This window comes from Archocentrus centrarchus, chromosome 22, assembly GCF_007364275.1.
Source record: "Archocentrus centrarchus isolate MPI-CPG fArcCen1 chromosome 22, fArcCen1, whole genome shotgun sequence".
NCBI classification, from domain to species: domain Eukaryota; kingdom Metazoa; phylum Chordata; class Actinopteri; order Cichliformes; family Cichlidae; genus Archocentrus; species Archocentrus centrarchus.
The window spans coordinates 16,749,977-16,766,400 of NC_044367.1; the positions used below are offsets into that span (position 1 = coordinate 16,749,977).

Genomic DNA, 16,424 nt, shown 5'->3' on the forward strand with positions numbered 1-16,424 from the left:
ACAATGAGACGCCAACAACCAGCAAGTGCACCGTATGTAATGAAACTTCAGATTGTGTGTTCTCCTCCTGACTTATTCTGGGATGTTCTTGAGTTTGTGGATTACCAACAACAAACTCCAAAACATCTGCAGCGAGCCAATCGTCTGAGTGACTGTTTTTCAAATAGCAAGCCAACCGAATACTTTCACATTGGTTTTATGGCAACACTTCAGACTTTTTGGTCACATCTGAGTTCAGTTTACAAACCAGCCGCATATTTGCCATTTTTATAATATTTTGCAGAGGTTAGTATGTGTCATTCATTATCGGTTTTTCTGATGTTTCAGTTTCCGTTTGATTGTGGGACTTTATTTTTGATTTTTTTCCAGTTACAAACAATAAAACTCAACTAGCACAACAACATCACTCAGATCCAATGCTGCACTCGCCCAGAACAGCTAGAGGAGCTGAGACTGACTGTACAGTATATAAAAGACTGGCATAGCCACCATGACACCACCCACTGGTTAAATGAAGTCCTGTTGGGGGCTGGGGATATAGCTGGCTGAGGGACTCAAGACATTGCAACCGCATACAGTTTGACACTCATAAGATAGCCCTGCCAATTGCATATCCTGCCATATGTACCTTCCCTTTTGACTCTAATGGACACAATCCTTTTTAAAAAATGTTGCCTTCAATAAACCTGAAATTAGCGACTAAGATCATAAATTGATCAGGAAAAATGTTTACAGAAGCCTTAGCTCAAGGGAGTGAGAAGTTCATTTTTTCATATTATTGACTTATCATTTGGAAACTGAGAAGTCACCCACTAGCTGGCCACAAGAAGTCCTGCATGTTTAAGACGATTCTGAATTCACACTGTTCAGACCAGACACTGTATTTTCTTTTTTTATATACAGTCTATGGCTATCACTAAATTGGGTTTAAACCAATAATTATTAAGAATTAGTGTGCATGTTTAAGCAGGCTGCAGTGCGCACTGCTCCCTTCAGACAGCAAAGGTTATTAATTCTAAGTTTGTACTTAAAGTATAAGACAATATGAAACTCATTTATTAGCTTCTTTACGATATACTTAACAGCTAAAGGGCACAAATAATATTACTGTATACAGTACCACTCAAAAGCTGTGTCCAAACTTCTGGCTGGTACTGTATGTCAAAAGCAACCTCTTTAATTTATGACCACCAGTAACACTATTTTTGTTTGTTTGTTTGTTTGTTTGTTTGTTTGTTGGGGGGTTCTTTTTCATGCCCGTTGCAATGTAATTTTTGTCTTGTGTGCACAAAGACACTCACTAATGACCATACCAACAACAGGTGGCAGAACATGCCAGGAAAAGAAATTGTCAACTTTAAGAATATAGACAACACACCATGGGAGGACCACAATCCAGTGTGCTCCTAGTGCTGGTCCCAACCTTCCCCATTTATTCCCCGGATAAATGGGGATGGTTGTGTTAGGAAGGGCATCTGGCATAAAATCTTTGCCAAATCAAACATGCGGATCATCAAGAATGAGATTTCCATACCAGATTGGTCAGGGGCTGGGTTAACAAAGACTGCATCTGGTGCTGTTGGCCAAGAGGGTGCTGGTGGAAACTATGCCACTGTTGGCCAAAGACACTCCTGAAATAGGAATTCAGAGAAGAAAGGCAGGGGTGAGAGTGGGGACTTAAATTTAGGGATTATGAAGCTGCCGGGCAGGGGGGGGGGGGGGGGGGGGGGGGGGGGGGGGACAGAGAAGATTCATGGATGTAGTGAAGGAGAACATGCAGAGGGTGGGGCAGAGGAGGATGCTAGTTCAATTAAATTAAAATGTATTTATATAGCGCCAAGTAGAGCAACTGCTTTTCCACATTGAAAGGAGTCAGTTGAAGTGTATCAGGCATCTGACTAGGATCCCTCCTTGGCGCCGCTTGGGTGAGGTGTTCCGCGCATGTCCTACCCAGAGGATGCCCCAGGGCAGACCCAGGACATGCTGGAGAGATTATATCTCTCAGATGGCCTGGGAACGCCTTCGGGGTCCCTCCAGATGAGCTGGTGGAGGTGGTTGGGGAGAGGGAGGTCTGGGCTTCTCTGCTTAGACTGCTGCCCCCAGGACCCGGCCCCGGATAAGTGGAGAAAAATGGATGGATGGATGGATATATAGCAAATCACAACAAACAGTCGCCTCAAGGTGCATTTTATTATAAAGTAAAGACCCTGCAATAATTACAAAGAAACCCAACAGTCAAAATGACCCCTTATAAGCAAGCACTTGTCAACAGTGAGAAGGAAAAACACCCTTTTAAGAGGAAGAAACCTCCGGTGGAACCAGGCTCAGGGAAGGGCAGTTATCTGCTGTGACTGGTTGGGGTTGAGGGGAAAGAGACAGGACAAAAGACATGCTGTGGAAGACTAGGAAGACTAGTGGCGAGATGAGTTGGAGGCAGGTGATCTGCTGTGTCGACCCCTAAAGGGAGCAACTGAAAGAAAAAGAATATAGACAAGACATTTTGGTAACACTGAATGTAAACATAAACTTTGATTGTTTACATCCATTCATCCATTTTCTGAACTACTTGCCCAACCAGGTTCACAGTGGAGCTGAAACCTATCCAAACAGACATTTTGTCAAGAGTTTATCACAGATCAACCAAACCAAATAAGCATAAACTTTATTAGGTGAAAGCTCTATATGCACTATTATTTTTACTGCGACTATGCTTTATAGAAAGTAGACAGGATGGTATTGTTTGTGTGCATTTTATAATGTGGGCTCACTCCCATTTAGACACAGTTAGGGTTACTGTTTCGGGCCCAGTCAAAGTGTCAACCCACACAGGGTTCATCAGCCAGCAAAACAAACCTCAAAACCACAGCGGCTCGAGCCATGGCCCCAGCATTGTTCTGGACATACTGTACATTAAACTCCAGCTAGCTTCCTGTGGTCAAGTCTTTATATATAAATGTCAAAGGTATGCAAATTGTGTGGGTACTAACTAACAGGTTAGCCCCAACAGTTATTTTGAGACAGACATGGCTCTTCATAAATATAGTGTACAGAAACAACACTTGTCCTGTCTCTCCGCAGGTCATTATGGTGCAGTGCTAACAATCTGCTCCAGCAAGCGAGGTGACATTGTGTTGCATAAACATTGTTCTTGGTTGTCACTCTGCATTTGAGGCACACAAAGTGTCATTCCCCACCACACATTCGTCGGCAGCGTGTGCTTCAGTCAGATGTAATTATGAACAGACAAGTCAAATAAATCCACCTCTGCTCCTCCCGTCTTTCACAAGCACTTCTCCACACACACACACACACACACACACACACACACACACACACACACACACACACACACACACACACACACACACACACACACACACACACACACACACACAAATTAAGCGACTGAGGCTGCCTGATACAGACAGAGAAACCTTAAATTTTCACAGGCACGATGTAGCGGATTAGTCATTATCCTTAAATACAGGACTCTGCCACCTATGCTTAAGCGCTGAAAATCCCATTAAGGTCGTTTTTATTTTGCTTTGATATCTTTAAATGATCCCACAATAAACAGATACATTCAGCAGTCTGGCCTCTGTCTCACTGTTTTTTTTTCCAACTGAAGAAATTTCAAACAACACAAAATGATCCAAAAACTTACAATAATAAAACTAATAACAAGCAAAGATTGCATCCTTGCTTGAAGACACAACAAGAGTGCAAAAATATCTGTGTGTTCCTTATGACCTTTTTACCTTTGAAGTAAATTGTGTGCTCTGTAGCACCCCATAAACTGTCTGGCTGAGTACTTCTCATTAAATTAGTTTCTGGCTGCTGCATTTTCTGAAGGCCTGATTTCCTCTGCTAAACTAAGAAAGCTGCCTGAAAATCACAGCTGAGTCAGACCTTTCCATAAATAAACTTACAGCACTCTGAAAAAATCAGATAAAGTAGCATTCGACTTGACTGGCAATAAGCAAGTCCTCATTTTCAGAAGTGTGTCTAGCAGCAGCTTCAACAGCCAGACCAGCGATAACAACACAAGCAGGGAGTGAGCACAAATTTCCAACTTTCCAACTTATCAGCTTTAATTACACAGCAAATGTGGTGTGTTTACACAATGAAACACCGTAAAGGCCAAAAATTTTACGTTAGAATACCATGTGGTGTTTGGCTGGATAAAGCTTTCATGTCAACGCACAACTACAAGCATTCACACCCGGGAGCTGTCAAAGAACACCCATCTGGCGCTCTCTCATCCATCCCTCCGCTTTTTCTGCCTTTCTGGATTTCAAACTGGTGACCTCCTGGACCAGCCCTCATCTCTAAGGCTACCACTGCCATTTTTCAGTTACTTTTACACTTCCGGCACCGTTTGGGTCCATGTTTGTTTTCAGGACCCTATAATTTCCCCACCAATCACTCACAAGGGCCCCTGTCAAGGCTGCCATTCATAAAGTTTAAAGTAGTTTTTAGTGGTCCGTGGAGTTTATCGAAACATTAAATTTGTATCCCAGCAGTGATGGTGTATCTTTAGCCTGTAACTCACGTGCTCGGCTGGGCCCCCTTACATCAACCGCCAATTATGTCCCTCTGCTGGGTGTGGATTGTGCCTCGGCCAGCATCTCGAAGAAACCAGAAACATCGATTCCTCGGCAGTGGAGCGAACAAAAACAGACAAAATGCAAAAAGCTCTCTCTAAAATACTGTTATCATTGTACAGCACAAGCGCAAACATCACTAACATTGCCAGTAATGTTGTTCAGCTACTCTCTGGGGATTTTTGTGAAATCCACAGGCTGTTGTTAGATACGGCTGAAGGCCTGAAGAACAAGTAGGGCCTCAGAGTGCAAGCTCATGTCCTCTGCAGGAGGGTCAGAAAAGAAACTTTGCCCTGTCACCGCTTCCTATGCTTGTTTTTTAATGCTTCTTTCAGTCTGTTTTTGTGGAGCAAATGAAGAATTTGCAGTGAGTTATGCTCCTAAGTGAGAGCTTGTGATTGGAGACTGTACTCAGATCTGGTAATTTAGTGAAAGCAGCAATAAAAACATTCTGTAAATCATTCTGTTGTGAAAGTATATTCTGCACTGAAGAGCATTAACATATGTTGGCATTAATAATCTTAAGCTGGAAAAAAGCAAATATTCACAAAGTACCTCAAAAGACTTAAGTACAGTGCTTTTGTATATATATATATTGTATATATTTCTACCACTAACAGGTGGTGGCTGTCACATAAACGACATAAAAAAACAGTCATAAAATCTGTGCAGTCCTAAAACAAGACATGATTCAGCTTTCACTTGCTCTCAGTGACTTTGGGCGTGTGCATAATTAGCCATTTTCTCTGTTTTCTAAATTCAGTAAAAAATATTTTATGTCATATATCAAGGGTATGAAGTGGCATGAAACTGAAAGCATGTGTGTATTTTACAGCGAGGGGCTCACAAACAATATGAGCGCGAAGCGACGTCACTACCTTGAAGACTGTTAACCTAATTCCTAATGGTTATTACAATGAGGCTTGCCAACCACATCAAGCTGCTGCGGGAAAGTAATGAGAATAGCAGAGTGAGCTCTGCCATGTACTTTTCACAGCCTTCAATTCAGCTGCTAGAGGCACAAGGACACAGAGTCCTTCTCAAATAAGTGCAGTGGCGTGTTAAGAAAAAAATATGCTGCAAGGTCATAAACAACATCCAAATTGTATTGTCAATTCAAGTCTTCCTCAAGCCAAAATGTGCTCTGGTTCCAAGGCACAGCGTGAGTCTTCCTGCCTCTTCACATGCGGATGCATGATGAGGTTTTTTTTAATGCATAAAAAGATGAATCATTGTTTTCAGAACAACAGACTAAAAACAGAGAACCTCTTCTGTTTTGGCTTTGCTTTGTTTGAAAAACATAAACTGAAATGATCTGAACCTAAACATACAAAATCCTAACTCCACCCTCCTTTGCTCTGTCATTTCATCTAAATCCGACTTAAACTGGGAAGCCTGGGCGTCCTCTAAGGGCACAAGCATAAAGAGATTTTAAAATAATAGAGCATAACTTAAAAAAAAAAACAAAATAACAAAACTGCTGGCACACTGATGTGGCATTGGTGTGGCATTCACCAGTAATTTAATCAAAATAGAAACCTTCAGCTGTATGCTTGCAGGAGAAACATGATTTTCTAGACCTGATGAAGCAAGACTAAACATGCACATTCAAAAGGAAAACTTGCACTAAGTGATAACTGGCTGGAATACTCTGGAATACTGTGTTCCTAACTGAGTTACATGTCAAGTAAATGTGACTTCTCTCTATCATTTTACTCTCTCCGACAGTCCGTCTACACCTTTGCCGTGAGCGATCCCTCCCAACTCTTTTATGAATAAAATTTCAAATATTTGAAAATGAAGATTACAAATTGTGTTTTATTTGACAGGAAGAGTGAACTTAAACAATGCTTGCCAAACATGATGAAGTGATATGAGCTGGGGAAGGCAGCACTTTGGAAAATTGCAGATAATTTGGTCTAATTTACAAAAAAAAAAAAAAGGGGAGGGGGGGTCAAACAAGCCATGTTGTAGAGTCTTTAATTATATATGTGGTGAAAGATGCCATTCACAGTCACGTGTAATATAGATGCCTTATATAGTAACTTGGTGAAGGCCTCAATCACGCAGTTCATCATAATTTCTGCAAATATACGCATGTTGTCAGTATTATGTCTATACATTATAAGAACACAGGAAGAACATGCACCATAACTGGTTGCACCATTTACCAAGGAGATTTTGGGATGGGCCATGTACTACCCTACACATCGTTTATGGCTACTTGTGTGTTTGAGAACATGTGATTATTTGGGTGTATGCATTTCCTATGTGGCTGGGGTGAAATTGAGAAATTACAGTTGGAACATCTCAAAGTAAGCAACACAAGGTGGAGGGTAAAGACGAGGGAGGATAATACTGGAGGACAGAAGTGAGGAAATACAACATCTTGACAGGAACTAGCTTTTATTGTAGGAATAGGACTGAAACCTCTGATGATGCATTGAAGTGGCCAAAAATAACAACTGACCACAGGGGCATGGCCCCTTCTCTGCAGTACCAGCACCTCACTCCATGGATAAGCACTGTACCTCAGTAAAACCTGCCCTCTGGTGTTTAAACAAGAGTAGTACACTTGAAAACTGCCACACTAGATTGCATTTACAAGACTGCACAGAAACAAGCCCAAATGCCTTTTCCAGTGGCTCTTTATATAGCTTTATTAGCTGTTTTGAGGGTGAAACACTTGCAAAAATACACAAGTTAAGAAAAAGTGTTCATCTTGAAATAGAGTCTGAAATCAAGGCCACTTTGTCCTCTGTTAGTCACATAACAAGCTGACCAAATAATAATAGACAGGAAATGTACTAAACTAATTATATGAAAAATTAAATAAATGAATCCCTTAAATGATGCCTCTACATCAGCGAAAAATCATTTTTAGTTCATTTCAGTCAAAGTCAACTAAAGCAACTGTAGCCTCCTGTACCTTTCATGATGGTAATCTTTCTCCACCACTTCCCTTGTTTATGTTATCATGGCAGGCACAGAGATGCCCAGACAGTCAAGCAAGGTAAAGGCAGGTTTCACCAGCCGGCTGGAGAAGATGTAAATTTGGAGATGAGACATGTGCTATACTATACATCCTCAAAGCAAGCTTTGTGAAGCCACACAGGTGCCGTTAACTGTCTGTTTTTATAACTCTGTTTTGACTATTTCAAGATATTTTCATATTTAGAAAGGGGCATTTTAACATAAACATGTCCAGAGTACTAAGATTTTAAATACTTCTTTAAAAACTCAATGTGAATTCTGCCAAGATGAAAATGAATGGTGTCCTTAGTCCTCTTGTTGGGATTGTTTATGCTCTTTGTATGTGTATCCATTTATTTATTTATTTTTTACTTCTTTTTTTTTGCTTTGATTGTTTTACAGTTCAGAAGAAGACAGAAATAAGTGATAATCATGTGTCTGGATATTCAAGACATGAAGGAACCCTGATGTGACATGCCCGCTTTGGGCAGATCTGTCTGCTAATTACAGCCTAGTTGGAGGAGGGAGGTACTTGAGTGGTGGGGGCTTTTTTTAATGATGCGCAGGGTAGATATGGTATAAATACCCACATCATTGTACTGGAAGGCAGCATATCCTCAGTTGTGCTCCTACCCTAAGGATATACAGCAGCACCGGGAGCTCACTGGTGCTGAGGAGATTGGTTCTTCTCTTTGGATGCCGGTATGTGTGATTTCCTCTTTGAATGGTTCTGTCTCTAGAGGAGTGTTGTCAACATCTAAGCTTTGTGTAGGCCTTCAGTCATCCCTATGACAAGATGGGGGGACAAGGGCAACTTTTGCTGCCTTGTAGCTTCATTTGTAATATATAAGTACTGACTGGGGAAATAGAACTTTGCACTTTCTTTTACTTTTGCTTACCCTATCTCATTTGTTGTCTACTATTTTTCTGTAAGAAAGGGTACCGCATGTTCTTGTAGCAGAAAAGGTTTTCAGGCTCTGTAAAATTCACAAAGCCAAATTAAAAGAAAAAAAAACAAAAAACTAAAGCTTGAAGGCACTTGGTACCTTGAAAACAGATGTGCTAACTGTCAATTTCTCCCTCAAACCTCCCAGGTTTGATTTTGCAAGATGGACATACGCGTAGCGTGCATCCTCCTCTTCATGGTGGCCTCTGCAGCAGCCCACGGAAAGGGTTATGTAGTGCGGAAGGTGATGCCTGTGAAAAGCCATGGTAAGAATATACAGCATTTTGCCCTATGTTCAGTTTTAAAGCTGCTCCTGCAATAATAATTTAAAAAAAAAAAAAAAAACAGCCCACCAAGTTAGAGTTTCTTCCATAAAGTTAGTCGTAGTTGAGCAACATTTTATGGCAACGTTTCCTTACTTTCAGTGAGGGGAATAGCTGTTTTGTTCTGGCCCTAACCAGCCATGCAGATTGCTTGCCACAGCCGCACTTTGCTTTGAAAGCTGAACCCCACCTTGCGCTGGGACAGTGTTGCGCTCTGATTGGCTACAACAAGTTGCGTTCCTCTCCAATCACGCAGCGCGCTCAGTTATAGGGCTGAAATTACATCTTATTTACACGGTACACAGCGTGCAAGTTTCCTTTTTCTCTAAATCACAAGATTAAATCTACCTTTATGATGTTTTTTTAGTATTTCTTGGAGATTTGTAACCATTTATTCAACCAAAGTAGTGACTTCTGTAGTGTAGTACTTTAAACATTCCCAAAACAAGCGAAAGAACCATGGGGGGTGGGGGTGGGGGATACGAATCCCTTGGGGGGTTGCGTGAGGAAGGGCATCCGACGTAAAAAAAAAAAAAAAAAAAAAAAGTCTGTCAAATCAAACAGGCGGAGCTTCCCGCTGTGGCAACACCTTGTGACTATGTGAGCAGCTGAAAGTCGCTTTATTCGGCCAAGGTAGTTACATTAGCAACATTCTTATGATTTGATTTTATTATGCATCATGCTTAATGTGAAGAAACCGTTTTTAGCTGTCTGCTGGTTTATATTAAAGATCTGAAATTTGGTGCATTAGAGGGATTCACTCTGGCAGATTTGCTGCTTATTTTAGTTCCTGTTCACTCATTTGAGTCAGCACGCAATTTATTTAATGATTAAAATCCCTTTGCAAAACACAAAGTGATACTTAATAATCTCTTCGTGTTTTGGGGGGGAGTTGTGTGTTTCCCATACAAACTGTGAAGTGTTGCTTTTGTGTCATCAGTTCATTGCTGTTTCTATTCGAGAAAGTAGCTGTTAGGGGATTATTTTTAGTTTGACACCGACAATTAGAGTCCAGTCACCCAGCAGTGTGGTTTGTTTGGGTGTGCCTGTTTAACACAAAAGTAGAAACATCTGTTTGGCTTTATCCAAACTAAGCTAGAGTAAGCCAAGCAGTGAGCCTTTTACACTCAAACCCATGTGACCACATTAAGGCAGCAAATAAAACAAAACACCCTCTTATTTTGATCAGTAGCTCTTGAACAAGTCCCAAGATGCTTCTTAAAATGTTAAACCTGTACTGTGTATTAAAAACAGTAATTCAGCAGGTTAAATGCAGCTTTTTCTTTACATTTAAACTTTTTTCTGTATTGGAGTGAATTACATTCTCAAATAAATATATACTAAAAATACATTGTTTTTTTTTTAAATGAAATATTATATGTTTTATGATTTATGTAACATATAATACATATCAGTTGCTGAATCCTATGTGGGCATTTCTCACAAACTACACCATTGCTTGATTAGAATTAAACCTGCCCTACCTCCTTCATGAATTAGTAGATCATGTTTTGGCCATTTTGAAACAATAAGTGCAAGTTTATGCAGAGAACTGTTCTGTTGCTGAAGAACCATGTTGCTTGTGAACACTGCTAGACTACTAAACTGATGTACACTCAAGCAAACTAAGCTCTGAGAGCTGCCCAGTGCACACATGTCCCTGCACTTGTCAATTGAATGGAATGTAATTAGATTTACTGAATATGCTAAACAGACCCTAATTACATATCACTGATATTTATGCACAGACTAGAGACATTCCATAAATATGCAGTAACAAAACTAGTGGTTTTAAACCACACACTTTAACACACACAACAATGTACTTCAGTAAACCAATACATAATAGTTTAACTTTTAAAGTGGCAATAAATTAAAATTGCAGGTACACACACAGTTCTTGCACTTTGTCATTTTGTGTCCATTTTTGTTTCTTTGTTTGTTTGTTTTGTTTGCTCATTTGCTAAGGTGGAACTAATGCTGGCCTCTCTTTGACTCTTCACAGTGGTGTCAGTAGCAGGTGAGCCTGGTCCTCCAGGTGAGCCAGGCCCCGAGGGACCTTCTGGCCCTCCTGGCCCACCAGGTGAGAATGGCGTGGGCTATGCTGGACCTCAAGGACCTCCTGGACCCCCCGGAGCTCCTGGACGCTCCATCGCTGGCAAACCTGGATCTCCAGGTGGACCTGGCAAACCCGGCAGTCCTGGAGAACATGGTGAGAAGGGAGATACTGGAGCCACTGGACCTCAGGGACCTAGGGGAGTTCCTGGATCTCCAGGAAGCCCTGGACCTGCTGGCCTCTCTGCTACTGGCAAGCCCGGACCTTCAGGTCTTCCTGGAGCAATGGGACCTAGAGGAGAACCTGGTCTGAAAGGACATCCAGGTATTCCTGGATTGCCAGGTTCTAAGGGTGATAGAGGGGTGGGAGCACCAGGAGCTCAAGGTGAGACAGGACCTGAAGGCCCTATGGGTCCACCTGGAGAACCAGGTCCAGCTGGAGTTGGAAAGCCAGGAAAACATGGTGCCCCAGGTGAGCCAGGAAAATCAGGTAGCCCTGGTAGCGATGGTGCCCCTGGTCCCATGGGACCTCAGGGACCCAAAGGACACACTGGTGCCCCAGGTGTTGGTCTTCCAGGTAAACCAGGTGAGAATGGTGCCCCAGGTTTGCCTGGTCCAACTGGCCCTAAAGGCAACCAGGGACCTGCTGGAGGCCCTGGTGCCCCTGGAGTGCCTGGATATGGAAAACCAGGTGCAAATGGAGAGAAGGGAGAGAGGGGAGCTCCAGGTAGCACAGGTGCTCCAGGTGAAAAGGGTGAACAAGGTCCAACTGGATATACTGGTGCTACTGGTGCAACCGGGCCCACTGGTCCTAGTGGACCTCAGGGTGAAAGAGGTTTCCCAGGTGAACCTGGTGCTGTTGGTGCTAAAGGTGACACAGGCCCAACTGGTTCTCAGGGACCTAAGGGAAACAAGGGAGATCAGGGACCACAGGGTTTCCAAGGTAAGCAGGGTTATCCAGGAGCAGCTGGTCCTCCTGGATCCAGAGGGGCCACAGGACCCACAGGTGAAAAAGGAAATGTGGGTGCCCCAGGTACCCCAGGAGCCCCAGGTATCCCAGGCCCTGCTGGCCCCAAAGGTCATCCTGGCCGCCAAGGTGAGCAAGGTTCCGCTGGATCTGATGGGGCAACAGGTCCAAGAGGACCTACTGGGCCTCAAGGTCCTGCTGGTGCTACAGGCGCCAAGGGACACCCAGGTCTCCCTGGTCCTCCTGGCCCTGCTGGTTTGTCTGCTAAGGGTGCCACTGGACCTCAGGGTCCCCCTGGTGAACCCGGTGAGCCTGGAAGTGATGGAGAATCTGGTCCAGCTGGCCCTCCCGGTCCACCTGGCCCTCCCGGTGAGGTTGTATATGAGAAAGGCAAGGGCATGGAAGTGGGTGAGATTATGGTCAAGTCCCCCATGTCTGCTTTCACTGCAGCTCTGACCACCCCCTACCCTCCTGCTGGCAGCCCCATTAAGTTTGACCACATAGTGTACAATGCCGAGAATCACTATGACCCCGAGACAGGCATTTTCACTTGCCAGGTTCCTGGAGTTTACTTCTTCGCTTATAGCATCCATGTCAATGGAGCTCATGCCCTGGTGGCTCTGTACAAGAATGGCCAGCCTGTTATGTTCACTTATGATGAGTACAACAAGGGTTTCCTTGACCAGATGTCTGGTAGTGCTGTCCTCTTGCTTGATGAGCAGGACACAGTTTACGTCCAGATCCCTGATGATGAGGCCAATGGCGTCTTCGCTGCAGAGAATGTCCACTGCTCTTTCTCTGGGTTCCTCATTGCTTCAACGTGATAAATTGATTCAGTAGTTCCCGAAAGCCAACCAACTAAATTTGCTATTTCTCAAAGTAAACTCCCTGTTCATTTTTCTTCAACCTAAAAGACAGGTAGTTCGCCCTTTATTGAGGAATAGTAGCATCTTGACTTGAAAACTACAAGAAATGGGTGCTTAGAAGAAGGAAAACTAATTTATGAACACAGGTGATCAGGGGTGGGGGTAAGCAATCCACAATGTTACCAGTGAGCTTTTGTAATGGAGACAGCATGTGAAATTGAGTTGTTATAACTGTGTTGTGTCCTGACTTTTTCTTTTCCACTCTGTTCCTTTTATACTGACTTCAACTGGTGACTCTTAATTTAGTGTTTTTCTGTTTTTGTTTATTATTGTACAACCTTGTTTTTTTTTTTTTTTTGTTTTTTTTTTTTGTTTTGGTTTGGTTTGGTTTTTTTTTTGGGTTACCAATAATCTTATTAAAAGTACCCTAATACTTTTTCTGTGCAACATGTTGTAACTAAATGTGACTTGAATATATTGTGAAATGGTGATGGTCAAATTGACTGTTATGACGAACTAAGTCACCAAAATGCTGTCATGCAAACACAAACTGTTATAACAGCAACATTGTTATATCCCTGGACATGCGTTGTGTCATGTAAAGCATAATGACCAAAATAAAGATGTCTTCCTGAAAGTTTTGTATCAGAAGCATTTTTTTATATATAGCATCTCATTTAAATTGAACAATGGACTTAATCTCTATAAAATAAATAACTCATAGGCACTCATAAGAAACATTAAAATTGCATAAGAAGACACACAGTCAGAAGAGTCAGTTCACTTTGAGTGTTTTGTGCACACTGGTTGAGTTCTGCATTTACTGAGACTTAAACCAGTTTCCTGCACATTAATGGATTAAAATAATGGTGTCAATAAGACACCAGGAAACCAGTTAGGATTTCCAAAGTGATCTGTGACAGGTTCAACGAAAGATTAAGTTGTTGTGAAAATAAGCAAAAGTAATAACACTATAAATAATAATAAAATTATAATTATTTAAGATTATGAGAAGAAAAATGATCAGGAAGAACTGATAAATGTATTAGCCCCTTAAAAGAAATATTATATTTTAAAGGCTAACAAGCCTTTCACAATCAGGTTAAACCTTAACATTAACATTGCACATGTTAATATTGTCAGCGATAGACTTGGGAAAAGTTTTAGCGTAAGAAATGAATGATTCCTTTGAGTTTTTTATGAAGTGAAGTAGAAGTATAGAGTAATATAAAATGGATAACAATGGCTGGATAAAACTGGGGGTCTTGCTACCAAATTTGCTATTGGACTTACAGCTCTCAGTGCAATGGGCATGCAGCAACACATTAATTTAGAAATATTACTGTAACTGTAATCATCTGTGATCATTTTTAAACACAACACTATTACAGCAGTGTTGTGTTACACTATTAATATATTCATAGATTACCCCTCATTTCTTTATATTTTGCTAGGAAAATGGGAAATAGGTGGAGGGATTTATTGAAACGTGCAAACATACATGGAAATACAGTATATAAGGCAAAAACAGAATTTGTACAGTTCTAACATGCTTGAAAGTCAATTCTTCAGCACATCCTGAACTGTGTTCGACAAGCTTTCTTACAATTGTCTTTAAGTAGTCTTCAGGAATAGTTCTCCAGGCTACATGAAGGACATTTAAGGTTCTCCTTTGGATGCTGACTGTTTTTTGATCTGTTCTCTTTCAAGATGATCTCACACGACTTCATAAGGGTCTGGGTCCTGGGGTGGCCAGTCCATGTCCGATAATGTTCCATTGTATTTATTTATTTATTTTTATCCAAGTGTGCTTTTATTACATTGGCAGTGTGTTTGCAGGGGGTTGCCACTGAATTTCAGTCCACTTCTTGTGTAATCTGGCAGACCTGAGCCTTCTCTCTCCCTCCTCTGAGAAGTTGAAGTTTTCAGCTGATAGTTCTGTGGTACAAAAATACTATTTTATACCTGTCAAACTGTGTCGTCTTTGGCATTTTCCATAGGTTCAACTAGAGAAATGGGAACAAATTATGTGTTTTTGTGAAAGGCTGCTCAAAAAAATTCACACATACTTCAGTACAGTACATATTGTACGAATGGTCCCATATAGAGGCTGAGATGGATAAAATAAAAATCTCTCCACATGATGGCTACCAGTTGCCTGTTTGGCAGCCAGAATTTACAAAAGCTACTCTACCATGCAAGCCTCAATATGAGCGTGCTGAATATAGTTTGGGTGTGGAATGAGGGACAGGGATGGTCCCTTGGCAGGGCAGCCGCTATTTGATCTTCCTTGGGAGAGAGAACGAGACAGTGGTTAGGTGAGGGGCCCCAGAGACAGAAGAGAGAGAGGAAGCTGGCTGAAAGAAACTGGTGGGGATTGCCATCTGAGGGTACTGCCATTTGGAGATGGCCTGTGGTTGTTGCATGAGGTGGGACAGCACAGATGGAGAGCTGCCTCTGGTCAACTCTTCAAGCCGCACTCTAAAATTATCTGCTGAGACTAAAAAGAATATTTCACTTTGAAATATTTTTGTTTGCAGGCTCACCTTGCATGTTTATCTATACAGCTGTGCATCTATTCAAAAAGAAAAAAAAAGGCCACGCAAATAAGAACCAGGTGTTTTTGAGTAGGATGTAGACTGATGTGTGTGGCAGCATGTGAGGCACACTGAGAGCTACAAGAAGCAGCACATCCCTCAACAACATGACCAAGATGGACAAGCAGTTTAGGAAGCAGAAATAGAAATATTATGTGTAAAACACATCCTTTTTGCGGTGGTCTGAGCTGCAGCGTCCAAGGATGGAGTGGGTGCAGAGGAAATAGAGGGTTTGAAATGCGCACGGGTAGAGCTGTGTGCTCCTAAAAAACACCCTGCGGGAGTGTTTTGATTTCTCCTCCACTCTTAAAACCATTCTGGTGTTTATGGTGTTTCATGGAAGGAATCTTGACATGCTGATGGTGAGCACAGGCATCAATTCGGTCTGCCCTGCAGTTGTTTGCTATAGACACTAAACCTCCAGACATCGTAAAAATGTTTGTTTCAAACACTGTTATTTATGGTAAAAACCCAGAAACTCAGTGTTTGAATGCAACACAACTGACCCTGAATTTTGTGACACAATTATGTTGTGCGGTTCCTTCATGGATAGATCACTAAAAATACTGTTGGGCAGAAAGCATATATCACTTTAGGTTCACTGCAGATTAAGCTGGTTTAGGGAAAGAAATGTGCCTGTCCAAACCACAACAAGATCTTCAAGGGTGAAGTTCACCAGCTAATTTATCATAAATGAAGTGAAGAACTGACTGCAGCCTCTTTGTTACAAAGACTGCAGTTTTCTTCTAATGTCATTAATGCAAATGCACAATGTGCAAAATTATTTCTGGCAAGCCTTTTGCAGAATTGAAGTTAAAATCCTTCTCCTCAATCAAGCCCCATCATATCATATTTTAAAGGCCTCGTAGTACCATTATCTTAATAGAGCACTTCTTTCTCAGACTGAAGCTTACTTGTGGTTCCTAGAGTTTCTAAAAGTAGAATGGGAGGCAGAGCCTTCAGCCATCAGGCCCCTCACCACACACATACACCCACATAGTCCCATGGCATGTAGCAAGCCCTAACTATAAGTTTTTATCAAAAAGGAAAGTTTTGAGTCTAATCTTAAAAGCAGAGGAAAGTCAAGTGTCTG

General features: G+C 41.8%; 1 protein-coding gene across 1 annotated transcript; it reads left to right on the top strand.

The window, feature by feature from the left end:
* Positions 1-8,175: 8,175 nt before the first annotated feature.
* On the top strand, positions 8,176-12,996 carry col10a1a (collagen, type X, alpha 1a). Its single transcript, XM_030718692.1, has 3 exons — positions 8,176-8,279; positions 8,672-8,789; positions 10,852-12,996. The coding sequence occupies exons 2-3, from the start codon at positions 8,687-8,689 to the stop codon at positions 12,690-12,692; spliced, it is 1,944 nt and encodes a 647-aa protein (XP_030574552.1). The 5' UTR covers positions 8,176-8,279; positions 8,672-8,686; the 3' UTR covers positions 12,693-12,996.
* The last annotated feature ends 3,428 nt before the right edge of the window (positions 12,997-16,424 follow it).

Coding starts and splice junctions, on each gene's coding strand:
- col10a1a (XM_030718692.1), top strand. CDS start 8,687: ATGGACATACGCGTAGCGTGCATCCTCCTCTTCATGGTGGCCTCTGCA. Junction 8,790..10,851: donor GATGCCTGTGAAAAGCCATG/GTAAGAATATAC, acceptor GACTCTTCACAG/TGGTGTCAGTAGCAGGTGAG.